Raw genomic sequence first — 26,916 nt, forward strand, 5'->3', positions numbered from 1 at the left:
TGTGTGTGTGTTCTGACTCCGGCCTCTGTAGTTCACCTACAGTAACTTTTGAAGTATATTTAGTAAATTTTATTTACGGACTCCGGTTCTCTGTAGCTCATCTACAGTCTCTGAAGTATCAAATGTTGCAGAAACAAACAGAAGATAATGATGTTCTGCTGAAAACACCAGGAGGAAATATCTGCAAACATGAGCATTAAATCTTAAAATGGACACAAACTGCCGTATGAATCTGCTGCTAGCCTGAAATGTCCTGGTAACATATATATATCTTAACATATCTATTGTCATTTTTCCCTTATAAAGTATAATAACATGAGTCTTCCTGTTTTGTGTTGAATGTGGGAAATAAAAACCTTCAGTTTAATATCGTTTAAACTATTTTAGGTCAGTTATGATTATCCAAATATTCCTGTTTGCTAAATGTGAAAATAAACTTTTTTTTTACTTTAGACACTTGTTCTGCTTTGTCTGCAAATTACAAAATTAATCTCTGTGTTTAACAATACCAAACATTTTATTCCCAATTCAAGAACAATCTGGAGAAATTGTTGCAATTTTACAAACTCAACCAAAATGTTTTGTTAAATCAAATATTTGAGATTTTAAGTCATAAATTTTTTACTTCTGAAGTTCAGAAATTTCAGTTTTTTCTAAAACATTTTCTGACATTAGGCTTAAAATTTTAGTTTATTCTTGCAAATTTTTGACTTTTGAAACTCAGAAGTTTCCATGTTTTTTTCTACAAAATTTCTGATTTTTTTTCTGACAAATGTTTGACATTTGAAACTCATCACAAATTTTTATTTCATTCAAGTTCTTGACTTGAAGCTTGGAAATGTCATTGTCTTCTAGAAATTCTTGAGTTTTTTGGTGGAAATTTACTAATTTTTTCTTTCTGAATTTACCTTAATGCCAACCTGGAAATAATCTGACAGCTGGACTAGTATTTTTTCATCAATATTAAAAGGAATTATTGACTAAAAAACATTTTTACTTGCTGAAAAGCTGCTTGTAAATTAGTTTTATTTCAAGTGTAGATATATTTGCACTAGAAGCTAGATTAAAATCTTGGTTAGATTTTGCGTTTCTGCAGCTTTTCCTTCACAGCAGCTTTTATTCTCTGCAGGCTGAACTTTGCGGCGGCAGGAAATGAGGAAACTCTCCTGCTGCCTTGTAATTAGAGCTCGACAAACAGGACGCACCCTGAAAAACTCTGAAAAACAACATCCGTCACCTCCACACATTTATTGTGCTGAAATTTCTTCATCATGAGCGGCGACACAAAACTTCAGCAGGAAGAGATTCCTGAATCTAGGCACAGAAACGCAAAGAATTAACAGTTTTTACAGCAGAAAACAAATTAAAAGCTCCATGCAGCAGTTTATATATAACCATCCAAAGCAGGGGCCCAAAGTGGCCCCTGAGGCCCGGCATCCTGCATGCTTTAGACTCTCCCTGGTTTAACGCACCTGGATCCAATGATGGATCATTAGAGGCCTAAGAAGAACTTTGACCTGCTGAGAAGGTTGTTGGTACCAGGGAGAGAATAAAAGATGCAGGATGGCAGGCCTCAGGGGCCCAGTCTGGGCCTCAGGGGCCCAGTTTGGGCCCCACTGACCTAAAGCTTGAACAGATTAAATTAATCTAACAAGAGAGCAAAGGTCGTCACTGAGGAAGACTCTCAGGCACACAGTAATACGTTAGTCCAAAAGGAGGAAGAGAAATCCCCAGAAAAACAAAAAAAGGTAAATATGTACACCCGGGTGTCCATATATCCAGATCCGTTTGAGTTCAGTCTACGGTCTAAATCCATACAAAAGCACTTTAAAACATTTCTCTAAGCAACTTTTTCTGCTGTGTCATCAATATCTGATTTAGTTCTACGTATTTAATTTAGAAATGACTGAAATACATAAAAACTTGACAAACTGAGTTCTGAAGATGCAAACTGGTGAATTTTCTTGCTTACCCGTGAAAACAGAAAACGCTGTTTCATAAAAACAAAACTGGAGCCAAAACAAATAAAATTTAGTAAAAAAAAATTTAAAAATCAGTAGATGTAAAAAAAACAACATCTGAAAAGCCAATAAATCAAATCAGAAATAATTTTAATTTTCTTGAAATTGAAATAAAAACAAAATGATTATTCTAAAGCAAATTTAAGTTTAAATGTAAATCTGTCAAGATTTAAAATCATTTTAGACCAAAACTAAAGACTAAGCCTAATTATTTCTTTATTCCAAAAAGGCGTTGAGGTAATAAATGTTAACTTCTCTTCAGATGGAGCAACGTTTGTATTTTTCATGTGAAATCATGAAAAATACTTTAAATTTTTTCTGTTAATGATTGTTGTTTAAAGTCTGACAAAACAAGATAAATTAGAAAATTCAACAATTCACTGACAAACAGGTGAAGGAGGAACTGAACAGTTTTCTCATTATGAAGGTCACACGCTGCTGTGGGACGGCGTCCAATTCTTCAACCAGCATTCGTCACAAAATGGCCGTCAATGTTTTTTTTAATGTGAATTTTAATTTGTTAACCATGTTAACAAAGGTTGATGAAAATTTTAAATAACTCCCTCAATTTAGCAAAATTTTTTTTCATTAGCTTGAGTTTATTTTCAGCTTTTCTGAAAAAGTTAATCCAATAAAAATATTTAAAACTATTAATCCAAAAGAAAAATTAAACACCATTATAACTTTATAAGTCTAAGAGACGCTCTGGATGATGATGCTCCAGTAGCAGTCAGTGTTGCAGTTTATCTGAAAAGGCCTCTGACTCAGGCTGAGCGATGACTTAAAAATTAAATTTTTCCTACCAAATCTCATCTTAAATTTTTTCCCTCGCTTTATTTACTTAAAAAGACATTACAGATGACAGATTATTTCAATCATCCCTTCTGCGAGTTAAGATTCAAGATGGCCGCCCTACGAGCGCTGACATCACTGAACTGTGGAAACAATAATTAAAATTCAATTCAATTAAAATCACAAAAAACAGAAAATGTGAACTATGTATCGATAAAATCGATTAGTCGCCCTGATTGACATGCTAACAGCTCAGTATCTGTTCAGCAGAGATGACATTCCACAGAATACCATCTGCTAATCCACCTCCTTTGCTTTTGCAGCACCATTTTGATTTGTTGGGCTTTAGCAGAGGGGATCTGGTGACGTTTTGTGGCACCATTTAAAAGGAAATTAACTTTCCATCAGTAAATTGCATCAAATAATTGAAATTAATATTCCAAATGAAAAAACATGAATAGTCTAAACTTCAGAACCGCAACCGACCGTTGGCCACCATTTCTGCACATTGTCTGACTGAACACAGAAAATTCAAATAGACGGAAAATCAAAACGTTTTTAGCTGCTGAAACCTTCCAGAGGATCATGATTGAGCCAGAAAGTCAGATTTTAACAAAACAAAAGCAGAAAACTTAAATCTGTGCAAACTATCAAATATTTCAATAAACAAATACCTTTAAACTGAAATAAATCATGGGAGAAACAGGAATTAAAAATGGCTGCAGATGAAGTCTGAAGCGATTTTCTGAAATAATCAGCAGATTAAAACCCTCTGGAAGGTGATTTTTATTTTTTAATCCTTTCTGCTTCATGATTCAAATAAAAATCTTCGTTTTGCCGGGAAATTCAAAGGTTCCTGCGTTGGCGATCAGTCAGACGGTCAGGATCCGTGCACACAGGAAACAGTAGAAGAAGAAGAAGATGCAGACGTGTTCTCCTTAAATCGCTTTATTTTTCTTCAACCCGGTGACACCGACGCTCCGCCGCCGCGTCCGGTCCGTCCTCCAAACCCGACCGCTGCCGGGTTTTTCTTCAGACAACAGGCAAAAAAGGACGAGAGACACCTTTCTGAGCCCTGACCTTTGACCTCTCCTCCCTGGGTTTGCTAACAGTGTGTGTTCAGGTCCGGGGGGTTCCGGTCCGACCCGGCGTCTGGGGGATTCGCTTTCCCCTCCCTCTCTCTCTCTGGTGCTCGCTCGGCCCGGCGCCGTCTCCCATCAGCGTCTCCTGCAGGACAGAGCAGGAAGTTACTGTAGGCGGGCAGGAAACAGTTTTATTTCCCAAATACAGGTCCAAACATTCGCTTTCCCTCCATTAACTTTCAACACGACTCCAATTTAGTTTGTGTTTTTTACCCCTCCAGGGTCTTTTGTGGCTCTAGTGTCCCTTATATGACAGCAGGCTGACAGGAAACGGGGAAGTAGAGGGGGGAAGACATGCGGCAAATGTCGTCGGGTCCGGGAGTCGAACCCGCGACGTCCGCGTCGAGGACTGAAGGCCTCCAAATACGGGTCACACTAACCGCTACGCCACCACGGCACGCCCCCAATTTAAACATTTCAGCGTTTAGATCGTTAGACTCAAACAGATCCTGCGTTTCCATCGCGCAAACTAGAATTAGGAAAATAAATTAGCTTAATAAAAATTAATCGAATTTAGGGCTGAAGTAATTAATGGGATTAATCACGACTACAAAAATTATTACAGAGCAGCAGCATGTTTATAGGGATAAAAATCACCTGCTCTAGACGCCCCCTAGTGGCCTGGAGGGACCACTGAGCGTTATGTACTTGCTGTCATTTATGCTAGCCCTTTTTAAACTATTTGTTCCTTTTTAGCTAATTAGTACTAGCTAACTGTTGGCTAGTTTTATTTAACAGTTTGGTAAAACTGTTATCTAAAAATTTACGCATTTATATTTTTTGTTAAATTTCCAACTATCAAGTTTTAGCTAAAACTTGGTGTAGGCTATATCTTGTTAGCTGATTTCAAGTTAGCCTTGAGATGCCTATAAAAAGTATTTACCCCCATGGAAGTTTTCCCTTTTTATGACTTTTACAAATCAGTCATAAATCAACAAAACTCATTTTATAAAAATATTTGGGTGCAACGTTTTTTGGATGTAGAAGTCAGTGTTGCAACTAATCTGAAGAAGCCTCTGACTGAAGAATGTTGCTGTTTAGTAGCTTAAAATTCAGGAAACTGATGATGTTGTGGATAACATTGGCTCTGATAATCCACCTCCTTTACTTTTGCCGCACCTCTCCAAATCTCCATCTGTTCTCTGGGCTTTGATTGGACCATTGCAACAACTTGATTTTTTTTTTGAGATGTAGTTTTTTCTGAATTTACATGTTACTTACCTCCTAATTTTCTGCTCATGTAATTGGGAATTAACATTGGTTTGGGACGTTGTTGTTCCCAGGATTCGAGTCTTTGGAGAATCTACATCTAATGGACTTTAATGAGGATTTGGCTGCGATCTGGCAGCAGTAACTGCTATGAAGCTTTCCCTGGAGTCACATGACTCTGACCTCCAGTTACTGTGGTTGTTTTTGCTAATAAAATATTTCAGCTCAAGAGATTGCTTTTTTGGGAAGAAAAAAAAAATCTGTTAGCCACTTAAAAAGTTAATATGGCCGACATTTTTCAAGCTGGTCGTCAAGGAATGTTTCTTTTTGCGTTTTTTTTTAGTTTTCAAGATGATGGCTGTCATGGAAATTTATTTTTGCACTAAAATCGGTAGTTAGATGAATGTGTTTACAGTCAAATCATTGCATGCATATTTTGAACCACTGAAAACGTATATTTTCGTAATCTTTTATTTTCTTTTTCAAATTGGCCGTCATGGTTTTAACAGAGAATATGTTTGCAATAAAGTTGGACGCAGCTGACGAAAAAGTTAGGAACGTTAATCATTAATCCGTTGATGAAAAGTCTTAGATAAACTAATGCTACTAATGCTAAACTGATAAACAAAAACAATAGCGGAAGTTAGCGCTAAAATAAATCATTTGTGCCATCCAACGCTAAATCACTAAGCACAAAAAATTAGCAGAAGCTAATTCTATACTGGTAAACACAAAAAATAGCATAAGTGGCAGCTAACAGAAAATGTTAGCAGAAACTAATCCACAAAAAATAGTGGAAGCTAACACCTACCTGCTAAACACATAAAAACAACAGCTGATGCTAAACATGTAAAAAAAATTATTGGAAGTCAACGCTAAAAAGCAAAATCAAACATAAAAAACCCAGTGGAAGCTAACGCTAACCACTAAGACGACTTTCAGTGACATCATCTCCTTCCAGTTGACAACTGGTGTGAGGAAAGTCCTGACTTTCTGAGTTTGCTACATATTACTTTGAAGTTATTTGAATTTTGATTAAGTTCATCCAATGAGGAAAACATTATTACCAATCATAGCAATAATCAGTTTAAAAGGCTGAAAATGGCAGCCATACTGTCCTCCTTAAATCCAATGGAAACACCAAAGGTTTCCTTGTTTTCCTCTTTTGCTTCACTTTTACTTTAAAGAACGAGTGAGGAATCGGATAAAGAACAGATCGGTTTTATTGGATCCTGCTGCAGTGAATCCAACACACAACAGACGCAGCTTGTTGCTGCTGAACCAGCTTTTATTTTAAAAAGTCTCTGAAACGTAAAAACCCAAATGTGAAAATATAAAACGATCTAAGTCTTTGTCTCTGAGTGTTCAAGGTTTTATTCCACAGCTTGTCCCTGCTGTCTCTGCTGCTTGGCTTTCCTGTCTCTGTCCCTCTGCCTGCCTTGGACCTCATGCTTTTCAATTCTCGCCCTTTTCTCTCTGCTAAAACAGACACCAGGAGGTGATTCAGACATCACACCCTGAGCTGGAACATTCTCTCCGTTAGTCGCCTCCATGCTCTGGACGCCCGTCTCACCTTCCTCCGGTTTTGAAGATGAGGTCGGCGTTGGGAGCGCCTTTTGGGTGCTGGTAGCGCGGCCGGCGCTCCCGGTTGGTGTTGGCCGGAGCCGGACGCTGGGCGAACGACTGCATCATCTCTGAAGAACGTGAAGGAATGAAACACAAATAAAGATGAAATGAAAGAAGAAATGCAGAAAGGATTCTGGGTTTTCCCCTGACAGGCTCCAAATTCATGTTGTCAGCTAAACTGGGTGATGCTTCAGGAAATAAGTCGCTCCATTTCCTTGCTAGGCTCATTAACTACTAATCTAGTTAAGTGTCTTAGCCAAGCTAATGCTGAATCGCTAAATACAAACTATAGCAGAAGCTAATGCTAAGCTGCTATACACAAAACATAGCATAAGCTAACCCTAAACACAAAATAAAACAGCAGAAGCTAATGCTAAACTGCTATACACATTTAAAAAAAATAGCACATGCTAATGCTGCTTATGTTCACCAACCACTAATACATTTAGCTAAGAGTCTTAGCTAAGCTAATGCTAAACACACACAAAAAATAGCAGATGCTAACAATAAGCCACTAAACCAAACAAAGCATAAGCTAATTCCAAACTGTTGGTCACATAAAGAAATAGCAGATGCTAACGCTACATAGCTAAATAAAGAAATGTGTGTACCCTGGTAGTCTTCCTGCTCCTGCCTCTCGTTGATGTCCAGGGTGAGTTTCTTCATCCTCATCCTCTCCTCCTGCTCCGCCTGCTGCTGGTTGAAGTGGTTCGCCGCCAGGTGAGACGACAAGGGGACGTTCAGGATCTTATACTGTCAGTAAAACAGGAAATTATGTTACAATGCCGTATCAGGGACATTACAGATAGCAAAGCCAAAAAAGGGGAAAAAACTCATTAAGTTCAGAATAAGCTCTGAAACTTTCTAGAAAAACTTGGAAATCTCAGTTTCAAAAGTCAAAATTTTGTTACTTTTGAAAAATGAAACAAATTGCCTTTCAAAATAAAAGGGCTAGTTGAGACAAAAGCACCAGACTGAAGATTTTTGTCATCCAGTTTTTCGTAGAAAGAGAGAAAATAGAAAAATGATCAATTATAACTTATTGAGCTTATTTTAATTCATTATGCAGAAGTCTCAATGCTCCTTCTGTTAGCTTAGCTTAAAGACTGGAATCAAAGGGAAACTGCTAGCCTTATGCTAACAGAAACACAGATGCATCCAGCAGAATCTTCAAAGCTCAACAATCAACCGACTCAGAGCTGAAAGCTCCAGATTCTCCCTGAAAGAACTCCTTGAGTGCCGAGCGGCGGCTGACGGCGAGCGGACAAACGGAGCTCAGAGCTGCAGTTAAAGCTAAACTCTCAGTGTTTACCCAGAGAAAACGTCATTTCCCCTCCACACTGAAAACCACAAAGTAGCTCTGTGTTCACGTCGCGCTGACGGCTAACCGGAGCAGACTCTGGCAGGCGGAGGCGGACACACCCTGCAGCCCTCAAACCGCAGGTTTGTCCCCCGCAGGCCGGACGGAGATTTAACCCAAAGATATTTAACTGGAGACATCAGAGCAGCGCTAAGAAAACATTTCACCTAAATCATCTTCCTAAACATCTGAGACTGTAATACAGTCAGGATGGAGTCCCACAAGGTTCACTGCTCGGGCCAAAACTTTATTTTACTTTATTGTATATTCAATGTATCCAAGTTATTAATATTTATTTGCTGATGATGTCACACTGGGGTGGGCACTTAACTTTTCATTATAATTTTACCTATAATTACCACCTTAAATTCCAATAAATTATGTTTAAATAATTATTTTTGTTTTAATTAATTGTCCATATTTTTGGGGTTTAGTTTTTCCATTTTCTCCACTGATTTTTCTTTGAAAGCATCAATTAATAAAAATACATTTGAATATAATGCTAAAATAAAACAATGTACGAAATAAGATTTATGGTTGTGATAATTATATAACGGAAAACCTAAAATGTCAAAATCGACTGAAATTTTAACTATTTGTAAAAAATATTTTAGTTCATATTTTAGAAAATAAAAAAATTCTAAATATGAAATTTTTTTTCAAATGACTTCTTTTCTAAAATAAATGTAAACAAATGAATGTAATTTCCATGTTATGCTGTTGCTCATCATTTCCATACTTTAGTTAATGTTTGGTGATCTGAGGAAACTTATTAAACCTGCTCAGAGAAAAAATCAAGCTTGGACAAAACCCAGGTTACAGGAGGCCTACTGCTGTTTTAGTTTTCTTAGCATTGTGTTGGGATGGAAACGCTAAAAATGTACAAAATAAATCATAATTTTAGTATTTGAAACAAAAAGTAATGAAATAAAGAGAATCTTTAGGATCCTGATCAGTCGACCCTCTGAGGATTTTGCTCGTCGTTTCCTCACCTGCTGCTTGTTTCCTTTGCGGGTGAGCATGACGAACTGCATGGTGTCAGAGATGTCCGAGTCTCCCTCTCCCATGCACTGCTGGCCCGAGCCGCCCTTCTTCAGCTGGCTCTTCAGCTGCAGCGGGATGGCCACGTCCAGCTGGTGCACCTTCACCGCCTCGCCGCTGCGCTGCTGCAGAGACCAGAAGCAGGAAGTGGAAAGTCAGCAGGCAGGAAGAGTCACCATGTCCCACAGGAAGGACAGGAGGAGAGAAGACCTGCAGGTTCTCCAGCATCATCTTATCCAGAGCCTGGATGAAGTCTTCGTCCTCAGCGCAGGCGACGTGCTTCAGTCCTCCGCCGCGGATCGTCACTTCCTGGCAACAAGAAACCTGATTCAACACAAAGACCATCCACCATGACACCAGCAGATCTATCACATGAATACATTGTTCTCCTCGTCCGTCTCGTTCTCCTTGTTGGAGTCGGTCAGGTAATCTGTGTTCTCCTCCTCCTCTTCCTCACGCTCCTCTTCCTCGTTCTCAGATCCTTCCTGGAGACAAAAAAACTGATTGTTACCTAAACAAGAAAACAAAGAAAAAGAGAGAAACAGACTAATGTGAAGATTTATCTTCACAGTAAATCCAGAAAGGAAGGATAGCTAGAATGGAAGAAAACCAAAACGAAATACAGAAAAAATAAAAACAGAAAAGAAAAAGACACAGAAAGAACAAAAAACTGCGACAAAAAGAAATAAAAAAACCCCAAAATACAGAAGAAGAAATAAAATCTGTAGCCGCCTCACTTCTCTGATAGCGTGATCTAAACACTGACATGTCACCATAGCAACCAAATGGACTCACATCCTCTTCCTGTTCGTTCATCTCGCTCTCGTTGCCCGACTGCTCCTCGGTGTCAGCGGCTCCCTCTTCATCCTCATCCTCGTCTTCCTCATCGAGCGGCTCGCCTTCACTCATGGCGCTGGAGCGGCCGTCCTTCTCCATGGCCATGCCTTCATTAAAACACACACACACACTGCTGTGATTAACACATTAAACATGGAGGCAACCAATGGATAATTAAGCCGTTCACCTGTTGACAGAAGGAAGGTGTAACGACTTGATCTGAGGCAGCAGATCAGGTCTGGTGTGTCTGAAGCCTGAGGATTGTCCAATCACTCTCTGCTCTACAGCATTCATGTTGTCACCAAACATTCAACACCACGCGTGGAAAGTTACAGAGCAAAACATGCAAACCTCTTCCTCACTTCTCATATCCTCCTTTAGGGGGCGCCGTTACTTCAACAAATCTTTCAATTAATTTTTCAAAAGTTTGACTTTTGCATCTTTTATCTAATAATTCCAGGAGCTAGAGATGCAAGTTATCAATTTATGAATTAATTCATCTAAAGTTGATCGATTAACGGTTAATTGATAGGCGGCCATTTTCTTAAAAGTTTTCTGTTGCATCACCTTCATCTCTAAATAAGAAGTTGGCGCTGCTTCGCTGAATGACCGCAATTAAAGGCGAAACTTTAATACGTTTATTGTGTGCATTATATTTCAAAACAGAACCGCATAAAGTACATTTTCCACCCCACAACGAACTCTGGACCGTTTCTCTTTCTAGTTCAGAGATCTCTCCGCCATCTTGTTTCTATATTAACAGCTCCGTTTATGGCCAGCGGCGCCCTCTGCTGGATGGCGGCCAAACTACAACAATAAAATAATATCTAAACGGACGTTATTAGTTCATCGATTGGAATTCATTTTAATCTAGTAAACCATTAAATCGACAAATACAACGAAGAGCAAGGGCCATACTGCTAAACAAAAAATAACTATAAGAAGTCAAAATAATATGAGAATAAAGTCACAAGAGAATAAATTCTAATTAATACGAGAAAAAGGTAAAAATTATGAGGATAAAGTTGTAATATTATGACTTTATTCTCGTAATAGTACAACTTTTTAATATTTTATTAACTTCATTATAAAATTGTGACTTCATTTTCGGAATTTTATTTATTTTTTATTTATTTGCGTCAGAGGCCACTAACCGTAAGTGGATTAATTGTTTTCATCTCTGCCAGGAGTATTTATAGACTGATTTAGAGGTAGTTTTTCCTCCTCTGAGCTAATTTATCTCCAGGTTGTTGCTCCTGAGTCACTTTCTCAGAGGGTGGAGTTTGCATTTTTCTCTGCATTCCAGTGCAGCACACTGAAACTGTGGAACAAAGCAGTTTTCATGCCGTCATCGAGTCGCGGAGCCAGATACACCTGCTGCAGAATCGCTTCCTTCTTTCCTTTCACCTCAGACAGACTGGAACTAAACCAGGCTGCAAGACGTGGCCGTTCTATAAATACAGCCACACTAAAAAGAAAGTACACCCTCATCCTGACCTGGGGTTTTACACAGCAGATACCAAACCATCAAACTAATGGTTATTCAGATACACTTGTTTCTGCAAGCTGGCAGCCATCTTGTTTTGTAGAGAGGCTTTCTCTTTCAACCATTCAAAACAAGCCATTCATTTTTAAATGATCCTTTCATGAACTTTAACCTTTGACTTTAGAGTGTTTTATTTTTTTGTCTTCTCTCTGGGTTTTGTGCCCTCTGACCTGGAGGTGATTCTGCAGGAAAGACTGGTTGCTGTTCTGGATGATGTCATACTATCGTGATGCTTTCCAGGTTCTACAGCAGGGTGTCCAAACTTTTAGCCAAGACGGAAAAAATGTTCAATTTGGACGAAGTGGAGGGTTACAAAAATCTAATTAAAAAATGCAGCAGTAAATTCACAGATTTCTTTCTAGTTTCACTAAAACTCAATATTTTCTAAAGTGAATAAACGGTGGGATTGTTGAAGGAGTGGGATCTCTGAATAAATTAGACGGATTATTGAAGGTTAAAGAGTTTCCTGAACTTATTAGTGTTGAAAAGAAATCTTGCTATAAAATTTATGCATCAACCAACTGTGCAAACTCACTAAACTCCAGCCTAATGGGTGTACTAACTTTCTGCATTCCTTTTAAATAATATAATGTTTCATTTTGTTTAATTAAACTCTCCTATACCAGTTATAGTCCAGTTATGTCACAGTTGATATTTCACCAAATATCAACTAAGTAACGAGGGCCGAAATGATTAATCGTCAACCAACTTAGCCATAAACTCAGACAACTGCCAACAGCTTTAAGAGCAACACACTCAGAAGATTAAACCAAAACTGAAGCAAGAATACAAACATTTTGCATTTAGGATAAAAAAAAACACAAAAAGGAAAAATATATATATTTGTCTGCAAATCTACCCAGAACTCATCAGGAGATTTAAATTATGTTTAAAAAAATTCTTCTTATTCATATATAATAAGTTGGTTCTAAACCTAAATCTAATCTAAAAGAATAAAACGGATGACATTGTATTGATGCTAAATCAAGCAGAAAGGGCTGAACTCTTTTCACATGGTGACGTTGGAATAATTATTTTAGCTGCAGATAATCATTCACTAAAGGAATGTTGTTATTGTATTTCAGGGAAATAAAATGTTTATTTTACTTTCTTTTTTAATTTCCAATATTGTATAAATAGGATTAGGTGGGTAAATTAAAAATCAGCAAAACGTGCCATGTAAAAAAAAAATTGATTTATCGATTAATAATCCAACAATCGATTACTAAAGTAATGGTTAGTCGTAGTTCTGTAAGTAACAAAATAAATATTCCACCTCTAGTTGTAGATGTAATAATATTCCCACCTGAGGCCAGATTTGAGGCCACTAAACCTTCGTTTGAAATTTTTCTGAAGTTCTCAGCGACATTCCGGCTTCACTTTGAGGGGAATGCAGATTTTCCAGCCAGGTGAGATCATGAATGAATCTCGTTTAAAGACGTTGTTCTGCTGCGTTGAACCTGGTGTTTTAGGGAAAACTGCTTCACTGAGTCTAAAAATAGCAGCTAATGATGACCAGCTCATGTTACCCACATGACAACAAAACAATTAAATCCATTTTCGATGAGTAATTTCTGTTTTGGCGATGCAGCTGGAATAAAATAATCCATAAACGTGATTACATTTAATCCCAGACGCTGCGTGCTGACGGGTTCGTCAGGTGAGCGCATGCGTTTGGTATGCAAGCATTTCGTCCTACGCAGCAGGGAATGCGGCTCTGCTGGGAGGAAACCAGAGAAACCAGCTGTAGCGCCAAACTACGTCGTCTGGAAACTCATCCTCACCCAGTTTGACGAGAACTTCCCTCTCCAGGTCGGCCACCTGCCTGGTGGCGTCGTCCAGCGAGCAGCTGAGCCGCATCTTGGGCCGCAGCAGCTCCAGCGTGTCGCTGATCATGTAGTCGATGTCGATGGGGAACGGGTGGTCCTTCGTCCAAACATCCACGCTCTTCTTCCACCAAATGTACCGCTGCAGGAACACAAGCCTCATTAAACCTTCAGAAAGGTTCACAAAAAACTGTTTGAATTCACTATCATATGGCATCATTTATAATTGTTATTAATTTGTTTGTGGTTATATTCTGCAGCAGGACAAGTTCACTAAAATATAGCAAAATGATTCCAGAACAACAGTTGTTTAACAAACGGCTAACGTCTCCAGCTAACGCTCCAGGTGAGAGGCGGGGTCACCTGGACAGGGCGCCAGTCTGTCGCAGGGCAACACAGAGACAGACAGGACAAACAACCACACACACACACACACAAACACCTAGGGAGAATTTAGAGTCCAATTAACCTGACAGTCATGTTTCTGGACTGTGGGAGGAAGCCGGAGAACCGTAGAGAACCCACCATGCACAGGGAGAACATGCAGAAAGACCCTAACATATAAAATTCATGTAAAATCATGAATTGTTTCCTCCTCAGATTAAAGGCGTAAACACAATATTGTAAATAAGAATTAAATCAATTCTGGTTAACTAAAACAAAAATAAATACAGGGAAAGTTACAAAAAATCTCTGAGATTTTCTCTCCATTTAGAAAACAGAAATAATTTGGGTGATTCTCACTGATCCAAACCAAGAAAAGTTTATTCTGACTCAACTTCATTCTGCGAGAAAAAAATGGATATCCGTTTTCAAATTGACGTTTTTAATTAAGCGTGAGATTGAAACTTTATTATCAAACTGCTCCATTTGAATATGAATCACTTTCAAGGACTTTATGCAGAAACCAAGCACTTTCCAAACCTTGAAAACACCAAAATCCTTGAGGATTCAAGCCTCTGTATGAACCCTGTGGGTTCTGTTAGCATGTTAGCGGTGGGAGGCGCTGCAACAGACCTGGAAGTAGATGAGGAAACAGTCGAGCTTTTTCTTGCTGGAGCCGCGGTCGAAGTACTGGCCGCAGGTGTCGAGCAGCGTGCAGACGAGCCGGATGCGGAACAGGTGCTCGGGCGGGTCCAGCGGGCTGGGGCTGCCGTCCGGGTTCACCCCGAAGGAGATGAAGGAGAAGAGCGTCCGGAAGACAACGGCCGACTCCACCATGCGGTAGTTGTAGAGCTCACCCAGGAACTTGGCGCTGCTGATCCGCCGCTGGTTGAACTTGGGCTGGTTGACCTGGAAACAGCAAACCATTAAAGGCTGCGGCAGCAGCATCATGCTGCAGCATCAGGCTGCGGCTGCAGCATCAGGCTGCGGCGAAGCCACATTATTTACTGGAACGTTGAAGGTTTGACTCAGACTTCATTTCATCTTTTTGTTTCCATCTGATGTGAAAATACTCCAGCAGTTTCAGCGACAAACGTTTCACTTTCAGAAGGCAGAATATAGGAAATACTATGAAAATACAGAACATGCTGTTAGGAGTCAAGTGATTAATCAGCTTAATCGTGATTAATCACTTATTGAAATAATCAATTAATTGGTAACTGGGTTATTCACACTTCTACTGATGTTTGTTAATGAACAAGAGCAAGTTTTATACATTTTGAAGTATTAATAGAAGAAAAAACATGTAGGTTGAACTGATTAATGGAATTAATAAATTATTAAAATAATCGTCAAGTAATTTAGTAATCGATTAATCATCAACTGAAGTGTAAAGGCTCAATTAAAGGCAATTTGGTGAAAGACACTCAGAAGTAATTAAGCTAAAACTGCACAAAAAACAACAGTTTGTTTCAAAATTTTAAAAAAAACTTATTTTCTACCCACAGCTCCTGAAGTTGAAGTTTTAGCTTCAAAGTCTGTAAAGAAATCTCCTCTTAAGCACCTTGTGAGTCAGTTAATCTAAAAGCTAATCTCTGGATCAGCGCTGCACTGTGCTGATGTTAAATCCAGCAGGAAGGCTGGCACTTTGCTGGAGGATCTGCACTGAGTCTCTTCAGCTCAGGAAGATGTCAGAAAAAAAGATGCAAGCTGGATTATTCTGACAGATTCTAACTTCTGGTTTTATCTGAGGTCTGAAATACCGGTTCCGATTTTCACAGATCCAACTTTTTTATTCTGACACATAAGAAATGTGCAGCAGGTTTTGGATTCCAACAGAAAATAAAGAAGTGACAAGATTTTGCACATTTTATTGAAATCTAACCAAAGTTCCCAGTGGGATGATTTTGCAAATCCTTTAGGCTTTGGTCTAAAATCACAGTTTGAGTAAACATACTGTAGTTACTGTCAACAGGCTTGGACAAAAGGCTCAGTGTTTCCACTCGGTGCCACAGGGTGGATGTGTAATGCGTGCAGTAACGTGCAGACGGCTCTCCATGTGCAGCTGAAACATTCCAGGTGAAACTCAGGCTTCAAATTTTCCGTTTTGCAACAGCAATAGCTAAGAAAACCTGGAATAGTTCTTGTTTTTTCATGTCTATCGATGCTTTTTAACAAGAGACATTTTAATACATTAGAAATGTTAATAGAAGAACATGTGGGGCTGAAACGATTAATCAGATTAATTATGATTAACCTATTATTGAAATAATCATCAATTTAGCAATTAATTAACCATTAAGTAGAGTGTACACACTCAAAGAAACACCATTTACAGAAATAAAAATTTCTTCAAGTAAGAGTAGAAATACTTCTACATAACAAAAGCATAATCAAGTAAAAGCAGAGATACTCCTAAAGGTAATTTTTTCCAAAGCCTTTCGGACCATAATACGTACGTAGAGTTTGGTGTGAGCGTACCTCCATGCCGAGCCGGATGTCCTCCAGGACGCCGTCCACCACGTGGATGCCCACATCCTCCTGGTACGCCACCAGGCCGGCCAGCAGATTGGCCACGCAGTGGATGCTGTTGTACTTGATGTTCCAGATGTTGATCATGCAGCAGATCAGGTAGCCCTTCGCCTCGGGCTCCTGCCACGGCAGCTTGCGCATCTGCCGCAGCACCTTCTCCGTGGTGACCTTGGACAGGTCCTTGTATAGCAGCTTCCTGATGTACTCCTGCAGCGGCGGCCGCTTCTTCTTCACGGCCTTCTCGATGGGCGGCGGGTTGCAGTAGTAGTAGGCGTTCTCCACCATGGTGACGTAGCGCGCGTCCAGGTGCTGCGCCTGCTTTTTACGCATCATTTGTTCCTGCAGAGCAGAGAAAATCTGAGCTGAATATCTGCTGAAATTATTTATTTTAAAAAAACACTTACTGTTATTTTTATTTTTAACATTTTAAAGAATTTTCGAATTTTGCTGGACGATAAATTGTCCCAGACGTTAACACGATAAACGATAATGTTGTTGTTTTGAGACTGTTTTCAAGTAATAAAATGATAATAATTACATAAAAATGCAAGAACAAATTCTCAAAGATCAACTAACTTTAATTTCTAACAGTTAACACTGGAACTGGAAGACATTTTAAATATCCAAAATAAACAAAACAAATAAAATGAATTATTAAATCTCCATAAACAAAATTGGTCTCCAAAAAATGGCTACCTAGACTTTAATTTTTTATTTTAAAAATAAGCTTAATTGGTTATTTATATGCATTTATTGTATTTCTAATATTTTGTAAAAAGGCAAAAGTGGTTAAATAAAAAATATGCAGAATCAGATAATTTTTAAAAAATCTGATTAATCGTCAGAATTGATTACTAAAATAATTGCTAGTTGAAGCCCTAATTGAATTACCAGGAGTGCCATTAAATTAGTCAGTGTGTGAGCATTTGAAGACATTTTTAAATTATTAAATTTCAACCTTATTCCAAGCATTGTTTTATAAGAGAGAGAACGTCTTTGGAAACTTTTCCAAACATTAAAAAACAAACGTTAGCTGTGTTTCCATCGACCATATAACTGAACAATTTGACATTTCAGAAAAAAAAATTGCTTAATGGGAAAACACCACTTTTGAAAAAAAACAACCTTTGTGGATAAAACGTCCTGGCGCTAGGATGAGGTGGCTTTTCTTGAGTCAAAACTGGTTTATTTCACGAAACTGCAATAAAAAACACTTTTTCTGCATCACATGATCAACAACAGGATGTTACTACTGGCAGAAATGACGAAGAAAACAGGAAGTAGTCTGTGGATGATACAGCGTGTGCTTAATTACTTATCGCATGAAAAAACTTGTTCACATGTGATTTTAGTTGTTTATGTGATAGAAACACCGCAAATTGTTTTTTGTGCAATACTGAAAGTTTTGCGCACATTTGCGACAGACTCAAGATTGAATCTGTCTTCTGGTTAGCAGCAACTGGTTTTGTGCTAATAAAGACAGAAACGTTGGGGCCGCAGGGAGCGGACTGACCAGCAGGACGCTGGTCCGCAGGTGAGAGTCGGGCGAGCGGAACAGGAAGCGGCCGCAGGTCTCCAGCAGCGTGCAGGCCATCTCGATGTGGTGGTGGGTGAAATCAGACAGCAGCATCTGTTGGGGCGCAGCAAAACAGACTTCTTAATCCAACATTTGAGGAAACCAGAGGACGGTTCGGAGGTCCAGACTCACCTTCAGGCAGTGAAGCGTGTCGGTCTTTGAGAACATCTTGAACTTGGAAAGTTCTCCGATGAATCGCACCGTTTTGTTTTTGGTCTCGATGTTGATCTGGTCCTTCTTACGGATCTAAAAATGGGACAAACATTTACTAAAGCAAATATTTTCAAGTCTTATTTGATGTTTCTTTGGGTTTTTTATATTTAAATAAATTGCAGGGTTTCTACACAGTAAAACTTAAGAGCCTTTCAAGCATTTCAGGGAAGTTTTCAAACTTTCCCAGAACTACACTTCAGATTAGGGGAGACACGATTAATCAGATTAATCGATTATTTATATTAATGCTTTTAATGCACAAGAGAGTTTTGTACATTTGGAAATATTAATGCAAGAAATAAGGAAATATGTAGCGCTGTAACGATTAATCAGATTAATCAATTATTTTTCTGGATTTCAGCAAAATAATTGTAGAAATTCTATTGGACCTAAAACAAGTTTAGTCTGATTTAAAAAAAACCATTTGGTTTAAACTGCAAATAGCATTTTCCTACTTTAGGCTTTTAATCAAAAGTTAGATTGCACTTTATTATCAAACTGTGCAGTGTGAATATAGAGCACTTTCAAGGACTTCACACAGAAATTAAGCACTTTCCAAACCATGAAAATACATACATTTAAGCATTTTTCCAAGTATTTCAAACACCTGAATAAACCCTGAAAGGCTTAACTAATACTGAGATCTGCAGAAACGTGTGTATTTTTCTCTGTATTTACAGTGAATTTAAAGGTTTAATGATGGAAAAATGACCCACATGGAACCTGAAGTCTCCCTTCAGCATGGAGCAAAGATCTTCGGCTACGTCTGACATGCAGGGATGCAGCGTCGCCACCAGGCGAGAGTAGAAAGGCAGAAGATCCAACCTGAAACATGAGCTGGTCACCAAACAGAAACACGGTGCCACAGCGCCTCTGTGTGGCGATTCCAGGTATGAACCTCACCTCTGCCTGGGGACGGTGAACAAGGCCCGGACCAGTTTCCTCCGGTTGGATTTGGTGTTCATGTTCATGCAGAAGTCCATGGCGGCCTGAAAGAGTCCAGATCAGCAGTTTATCAACTGTTTGCAGCTGCAGCAGTTAATCTGAGGTCCAAACCTCAGATTAACTCACCTTGTCTATCAGGTCTCTGTTGACACAGTTAGGAAGCTGCTGAATGAAGGCGTCCACGATCAACTTCAGGTGCGACCCGGTGTTGGCCTCCTCGTCTTCTTGCTCTGCACAAAAAGACAACAATAATGTCTAAAATCTAGATTAACTAAAAACCTGCTAATAAAAGAAAAATGCAGTGAAATCGGCAATCAGACTTCATTTCTGTCTTTTTAATTCAAAATACTATTATATCAATTACTTTGTGTGTGTGGTTATTAATCAGTTAATCTAATGAATAAATACACTGTACTGATGTTAAGTCAGGCAGAAACAGAAGAACCTTTCACATGTTAAGTGGTTTTTTGGCTGCAGGTGTTTCCTTTGCTGCATTTAATTCAAGAAAATGTTAATTTTCTATATAAAAATGGAAGAGAGTTAATTTGCATCTTAATGTATTTTTAATTTTGTATAAAATGGATTAAAAATCTGAAGAATGTGCAAAGTTTTATCAGATTAATTGTCAGAGTAATCGATTAATAAAATAATCATTAGTTGCAGTTCTAGAAACAAATCAGGGATCTGATGGATGAATTGTCCCAAAAATTATTGCCATAAACGATAATATAAGATTAAAAATAGGATATTTAAATAGAGCAACTCGGTTTAATCAGATTATGTTATTATTTCCACCTTAGACATGTTTTTGAGTTGAATTGTTCAGGAGAATCTCAGACTGGAATCAGGTCCCACCTTGCTCATCCAGCAGCTTCTTGGCCAGCTCCTCGTTCTCCACCTCGTCTCCTCCCTCCAGCTCCAGAGGCTCGTCTGCGATGTCCAGTGCCTCCAGCTCCAGCTCCAGCTCTTCTGTGGTGCTCACGTCCTTCCCTTCTTTGCCATCTGAGGACAACAGCGCATCACTCACACCAGCCCCATCGGTCGCTCCAACCTGACTCCAGTCCGCTTGTCCAGAAAGTCCAGTTTGTTTTGCTGAGGTGTGAATGCTGATCTAACTCTGGCTCGCCTACAAATCTCGGTCTCGGTTCGGTTGAAATGAACTCTGATGCAGTTTGAATGCATATGTGAAGACCAAGTATATTAGAGACCGCTCCAAAAGCAGGAGGTGAATTACAGCGCACGGCATCCTGGGTAAATACAACCAAAACAAACTTTCTAGCCTAGCGCTAGCGGAAGGCATTGCTCATGATCTTTAGCCAAAGACAAAAGTTGGGTAGTAACTAGTTCCACTTACTTGAGTAAGATTAGGAGTATTTTTACTGCGCTGTTTTTATTTAACCATCACCTGATTAATTTTGTTGTGAAGTATTTCTACTCTTACTTGAGTAAAATTTCTTCACTGAATAAAGAACAAACTTGTACTAAACAAAAATCTTTCCAGACACACACTTGCAGTTTTTGTTAAAGCTTCACATCGAAAAAAATTGGAAAAAAAATATTTTTTGCCTGATTTTGTTATGAAAAAATATGAATTATTTTCATTTTGGTTGTTTAAAATACCAAAATTTCTACATAATCTATTTTAATCCGTCTGGTGACGTAACTTTAAAATATTTAATTATTGATGTTTGTAGTTGCTCAGAACTTGAGTTGATTTTTACCAAATACTGTTTTACATTGAGTCAATTCTTGGATGTCTCCTTTTTACTTGAGTAAAAATACATTGAAGTAGTGCTACCCAAAAATTATACTCAAGTAAAAGTAAAAAGTAGTCGCCCACGGGGCGTGCTGTGGTGGCGCAGCGGGTTAGCACGCCCCACGTTTGGAGGCCTTAGTCCTCGACGCGGACGTCGCGGGTTCGACTCCCGGTCCTGACGACCTTTACCGCATGTCTTCCCTCCTCTCCTCACCCTCCTTCCTGTCAGCCTACTGTAGAAAAAATACGAGCCGCTAGCGCCGCAAAAACTCTTCGGAGAGGAAAAAAAAAAAAAAAAAAGTAGTCGTCCACCAAATTACCCAAGAGTAAAAATGTATTTGGTAAAATTCTACTCAAATACTGAATAACTGATTAATTACCAATCATTTAATATTTAAAAACTGCATTATCAGATGGACCAAAATACAAAGTGATGTGGAAATTTCTGTGTTTTTAAAGACCAAAAGGAAAATAAATAACTTGAATGACAATTACAAAATAACAAGTAACAGAAATAAGTTTCTTTCAATATGAAACTTAGGAACTTTTTAATAAAACTTTATACGTTTTTACTCACAGTATCCAGAAATTTTACTCAAGACTAGCAATACTTGGTAATAAATAAATAAAACTAAGAAAGCACAGAATAGTGATAAACGTACCTTTGGCGTCGTCCTTGTCTTTGCTCAGGCCGCTCTTCTCGTTGTCCTTGAACAGGATAGCGGGAACAAAAGCCTTCAGGTCGATCAGGTTTTCGTAGAAGTTTCGCGCGTCTTCGTCTTCCCAGATGCCGCCCTCCAGTTCGTACTCTCCGGGTTTTCCGGGGGTGAAGATGTCGATGCCGGGGCCGTGCTCTGAGGGAGAAAACAGCTGATGCCAGGGCTACATCCAACCAAATTATCCAGAGAAGGACAGTTTTATGCAAAATTCGCATTTTTATACTTCCATTAGGGTCTCACCTGCCTCTAAAAACAGACCAAGTGCTTAACAAAAACCATGACAAAAAACAATTAAAATAAACTGAATTTTTTTGGCCAATGAGTTATAGCTTTTTGGTGTCTGGAAAATGAGCCGTTTCAGAAACTTCCTGATTGTTAAGTCACATTCCACGGACTCTGCCTCGTTACCTAGCAACCCCAGCAGAATTCCACCCCGTTACCTAGCAACCCCGGCAGAATTCCACCCCGTTACCTAGCAACCCCAGCCTGAGCTACATAGATGTATCCTCCTATGAAGGTCACCTTTAAAAAAAGAGTCTGTTTCATTTTATTAAATTTCATATAATGGAATATGAAGAAAAAATAGAATTTGGCTCAAACGCATATTGTTTAATTTTTGTGGCGTTTTTTACAAGTAGCTAAAGTGATTATTACAGTAAATAATCAATTTTGAGAATCAGTATAGTGTCAGTATAGTAACTGCATGACTTTTTTGGGGAAGTAATTAGTAACTAATTACTATTTCCCAGTAACTTGATCTGAGGGTTGCCCCCTGCTGAGCGCCCCCTGCTGGGCGCTTGCTCACCTTCCTGCACCGTCTTGTCCTGCGGCAGCTCTGGCATGTTTTCGTCCAGCAGGTCAGCCAGCGTCTGCGTGTTGGCCAGCAGCTTCTGGTAAGACGTGGCGAACTCCTCGTACTGCTTGTGGCGATCTTCACTCAGCTCCCCTTTGGAGTGCAAGATCCGCCTGAAACCAACGACAGAAAAACTCAGCTCGGGTCAAAGTGCTTAAAAATCCATTTTACAGGAAAATTTATTTACTTTTTGTTTTCTGTTAACTTTCTTTGAGTTGAGGAGCTCATTTATAATTCTGATGGCATTTAAATAGAAAGTCATCTCATGGCTGAAAATGAGAGAAAACGCAACTAAAGTCCAAAGGGGAACTGATTAAAACAAGTCGGACGGATTGGCAGAAAAACATAAAGCAACGTGAACTATTAATCAATTTTATTGATTAACTGATTTTTTGGTTTTACAAGAATAAAGTCTCAGATCAGAGAAACTCATCCAGGCTTCAGTTTCTCTTTAGTGGCTTTGATTCCTGCAGCAGCGTCTACACAGGTCTGACTGACAACCCAACGGTCCAGAACGCTGCTGCTGGAGTTCTGACTAGAACCAGGAGGATAGAGACACCACCCAGCTCTACGTCACCCAGCTCTACAGTCCTTCACTGAGAAAAGACACTTTAACTCCTGCTGGTAGTTTATAAATCACTGATTGGATTAAAGATCTGCTGCTGCTGGATCAACCTTCCAGACCTCTCAGGTTCTGGTTCTGGTCTGAACCAAACATGGAGAAGCAGCATTCAGCTTCTATGTTCCACAAATCTGGAACAAACTTCCAGAAAACTGCAAAACAGCCGAAACACTGAGTTCCTTTTAAATCTAGACTAAAACCCACCAGTTTAGTTGCTTTGGAACCGTAATAAATTGAACACATTTAATCTTTTTTTATGATGAAATGTCCTTTGAACTGCTGTGTTGCTGAAATGTACTATTCAAATAAACTTGATAGATTGATTTATTGATTGATTAATCTGACCGGTTCTGCCTCTCGATGTTCTGCAGCTCCCGGTGGTCCTTCTTCAGGTGTTTGGTCAGCGAGGTGAAGTATTCCCTCAGCAGGTTCTGGAACGGCTGCTGCTTCTCGGTGCTGATGATCTCGCTCGGCGGGAACGCCAAGCCGAACTTCTCCGCCGCCAGCTTCACCCTGCGCGGCACCAGACCGGCGATGTCGTCGCCGCAGTGCTTGCAGAAGCTGATCACCACCGACACGTGAGTGTGCGTCTCGCGGTCCGTCCCGATGATGTTCTTCAGCTGCTCGTAGATCAGCGACAGCCCCTCCTTGTCGGTGAACAGGCCGACGATGGTGAGCTCGGCGATGAAGCGCAGGTCGGTGCGGAGCTTGCTCACATTGGGCGCCTTGTCCTCCTTCCTGGCCTCAAAGTGCTTCTTCCAGGCCTGTAGCAGCAGTGGCGCGAACTCAGCGTAGCGCTGGTGGAACAGGGAGCACAGGTGCACGGCGCAGCCCACGTCGGAGATCTTCAGCTTGGCCTCCACGAGCGAGCTCACCGCCTCGCCGATGTACTTGCTGAGGTTGAGCGAGGCGAAGTCGTTGGAGAGCGTGTCGCGCTGCTGCTCCGTCAGAGTGCGCAGCTTCTTGACGAAGGCCGTGTTCTTCTTCAGGCTGGAGTCCAGGCGGCTGAAGAAGGCCTCCTCGGGTCGGGCCTCCTGGGCGTTCTGGTTCCGGCTGCGGAGCTCCTTCCGGCCCTGATGCCGTTCCCAGGCCTCCTGGTGCAGCTGGTGGCCCTCCTCCTTTTCCCTGGAGACGAGAGACAACGGTGGACCAGGGTTAGAATAGTTCTGGGTTTTTCATTTCACTGAAAAAACACAAAATCTTAACAAGTATTTATGGTCTAGTCCAGGGGTGGGCAACTCCAGGCCTCGGGGGCTGGTGTCCTGCAACTTTTAGATGTGTCTCTACTTCAACACACCTGAGTCAAATAATGAGGTCATTAGCAGGACTCTGGAGAACCTGACTGCACTTAGGAGGTGATTCAGCTGTTGGATTCAAGTGTGTTGGATCAGGGAGACGTCTAAGAGTTACAGGACACCGGCCCTCCAGGACCAGGATTGCCCACCCCTGGTCTAGTTTCTAGTGCAAATATCTTATTACACTGAAAATACAACAAAACTAATTCACAAGTAACTTTTCAGCAATATAAAGGAGCTTGTTTAATAAAATTACCAGCTGCTATTTGCGTTATGTTTGGTTCCTAAACAGGAAAAATAAAAGTCATAATCTCTTAATGAAATCCTCTGAATGAACTGGATTAATCCAAACTTAATTTGACCTCATCACTCGGTTTCTTCTTCATAATGAAGTTAACCATGACTCACTTGAGCAGCGCTGCCTCTTCCTCACGCTGCCGTTTGGCCTCATCTTCTTCGAGCTTCTTCTGCAGCTCCTCCTGTTGCTTCTTCTCCTCCTCCACTTTCTTCTTCTGATCCTCCTCTGCTTTCTGCTTTTCCTCCTCTTTCTTCCTTCGCTCCTTTTCCTCTTTCTTCTTCTTTTCCTCCTCTAAGCGCTTTTTCTTCTCCTCCTTGCCTGCATCCTTTTTACCGCTGGCTTTCGCCTCTTCTTTAGCCTTGTCTCTACCAGATGCCGCCCTCCATTCAGCCTCTTTGTCCTTCTCTTTTTCTTTGTTGGCGAAGGAGTTGACGTCTTTTTCATCCATGTTTACTGAGGGCTTGCTCTCAGCAGGCATACTGAGGGTAGAGAACAACAAAAAATTTCTTCAACAAAACAGAAAACTGTTCAGATTCCTTAAAAACCATGAACAACAAACTAAACTGAAGCTTAAAATTGACAACTTTTCAATCTGTTGAAGCCATTAAAGAGTGAAATCCTAATATATAACACTGCTTTTATACTAATTTCAGAACCAAACCTTTTTTAGAGAACTGTTTACTAAATAAACAGGAGAAGGACCTTACACTTAAAGTGCTATGTCAAAACATACCAGATAACCTAAATTAAACCAGATACAAACTGGATTTATGGGCTTTACTTCATCGGTATGAAAAAAGTTAAATTGTGATTGTGAATATTTAACTCATTGTGACTTTTCTTCAAGAATAATTCACCATATACAATAATTCTCTAAAGGATTCTAATTAATGAGTCTCAAAAACATTTAACTTCCCTTTGGGATTCATAAAGTATTTCTGAATTTAATGGAGAGCAGAAGAATTTTGCACTTGAATATAATAAGTTATTTTTGTGGCAATCTGACACACTAACATGTAAGAGCTGATTAAAATAACTTCTAAAAATCCATGCGCACAAGAAGTCATTCTTTATTTTGTAAAAAATAAAAATAAAAAATCTACAAGTTACCAGTTTTAAAGACAAAAATTGGATTTTAACTCCACACGGTTCTATTCAATTCAACTTCATAATATAGAGCTGGAATGTTGCTGCAGCATTTCTTCAAACTACCAACTATTACCACGCAAAACATGTCATTTAAACTGTAGGAGCTGTAACAAGTTAAGGATCTTTTAAAAATGTTATTTCAAAACCTAATTTAACGACAAAACCATTTACCTGCATCGTGAGGAAGAGTCGGAAATCAAACCACCGAACCGCCTTTTAACCACAGACCTTAGCTGACACGTTTACTGAAAAAAGACAAGATCCTTCAGCTCTTAACAGCTAAACTCGTCGATGTGCTTTCATTTCAGAGTGCTACTAACAAGCTGTAGCGTTAAAATGTGTTTAGAAATTCATAAGTTAGCATTAGCATTAGCTAAGGCATTGTATGAACCGACATAAACAGACGTTTATACACCCCGGAAATGCGCATTAAGCTGTGGCATTGTTGACTTTAAATAACATACACGGTAAAATAACAGATATAGGCACAAATCTGTGGGAATGTGGCTGTAAAAAGATGAATCTTACCTACTGATGACTCCAAAACAAACATCGGTGAACGGTTTCCAAGTTAACCGAAGAAGGACCCTGTTATATTGGTACTATACGTTTTGCCTGATTAAAAATATAGTAAATAAAACAAACATGGGTAATTTTGTGGCAGCTAAAATAATTGGTCTATATATCAATACAGATTTATTTTTAATATATGTATATTTTACTTTATCATATATCTTGGCAAATTTAAATTGTGTCAACTGGAATTTTTAAGGTCGCCTGTAGTCGTAGGCTAGGCTATGTTAGGCGGCTAATATAACACTTTAAAACCAGCATTTTTCTTCTCAAACACTCCCACTAAGGAATAAAATAAATAAATAATAATTTACATTTTTATTTTACACTTTTTATCGCATTTAATATATATTAACTATTATTTTATAGTTATTACTATTTTTAAATAGTTGACATTCCTTAAATCTTTTAAAATGTTTTTTGCTTTTTTTCTCCCTCAAAATAATTGTAACATAGAAAAGGTCACACAACATCGGAATCAGATTCAAATCTAGACTTTAACTTGGCCACAACAAAACCTTAATTTTGTGATTTTATTTTGAGTCATTGTTGTGCTGCATAACCTTTCTTCACCTAATGAAATTATTGAAGAAATACTTTC

The 26,916-nt window shown here is 39.3% G+C and overlaps 1 protein-coding gene across 5 annotated transcripts; it reads right to left on the minus strand.

Annotated features, from left to right (window-relative positions):
• Positions 1-2,284: 2,284 nt before the first annotated feature.
• upf2 (UPF2 regulator of nonsense mediated mRNA decay) lies at positions 2,285-26,363 on the minus strand. Of its 5 annotated transcripts, none has more exons than XM_028043945.1 (22): positions 26,271-26,363; positions 25,914-25,987; positions 24,704-25,072; positions 23,346-24,125; positions 22,331-22,491; positions 21,469-21,660; positions 19,906-20,052; positions 19,177-19,280; positions 19,009-19,094; positions 18,822-18,930; positions 18,025-18,138; positions 17,830-17,946; positions 16,266-16,655; positions 14,418-14,693; positions 13,359-13,542; positions 9,987-10,135; positions 9,572-9,676; positions 9,402-9,500; positions 9,143-9,316; positions 7,402-7,543; positions 6,738-6,858; positions 2,285-4,040 (listed from the first exon to the last, which is right to left on the minus strand). In XM_028043945.1, the coding sequence occupies exons 3-22, from the start codon at positions 25,069-25,071 to the stop codon at positions 4,031-4,033; spliced, it is 3,828 nt and encodes a 1,275-aa protein (XP_027899746.1). In that variant the 5' UTR covers position 25,072; positions 25,914-25,987; positions 26,271-26,363; the 3' UTR covers positions 2,285-4,030. The 5 variants fall into 5 exon arrangements, with proteins under 5 accessions (XP_027899746.1, XP_027899742.1, XP_027899744.1 ...); XM_028043941.1 differs by lacking the exon at positions 2,285-4,040 and adding an exon at positions 6,370-6,643; XM_028043943.1 differs by lacking the exon at positions 2,285-4,040 and adding an exon at positions 6,370-6,643 and having other exon boundaries at positions 26,275-26,294.
• Between the last annotated feature and the right edge of the window lie 553 nt (positions 26,364-26,916).

The sequence above is a fragment of the Xiphophorus couchianus genome, chromosome 17, assembly GCF_001444195.1.
Source record: "Xiphophorus couchianus chromosome 17, X_couchianus-1.0, whole genome shotgun sequence".
NCBI lineage: Eukaryota > Metazoa > Chordata > Actinopteri > Cyprinodontiformes > Poeciliidae > Xiphophorus > Xiphophorus couchianus.

Coding starts and splice junctions, on each gene's coding strand:
- upf2 (XM_028043941.1), bottom strand. CDS start 25,071: ATGCCTGCTGAGAGCAAGCCCTCAGTAAACATGGATGAAAAAGACGTC. Junction 19,281..19,905: donor GAAGCTGCTGGATGAGCAAG/GTGGGACCTGAT, acceptor CTTTTTGTGCAG/AGCAAGAAGACGAGGAGGCC. Junction 10,136..13,358: donor GGAAGTTCTCGTCAAACTGG/GTGAGGATGAGT, acceptor GTTTTAATGAAG/GCATGGCCATGGAGAAGGAC.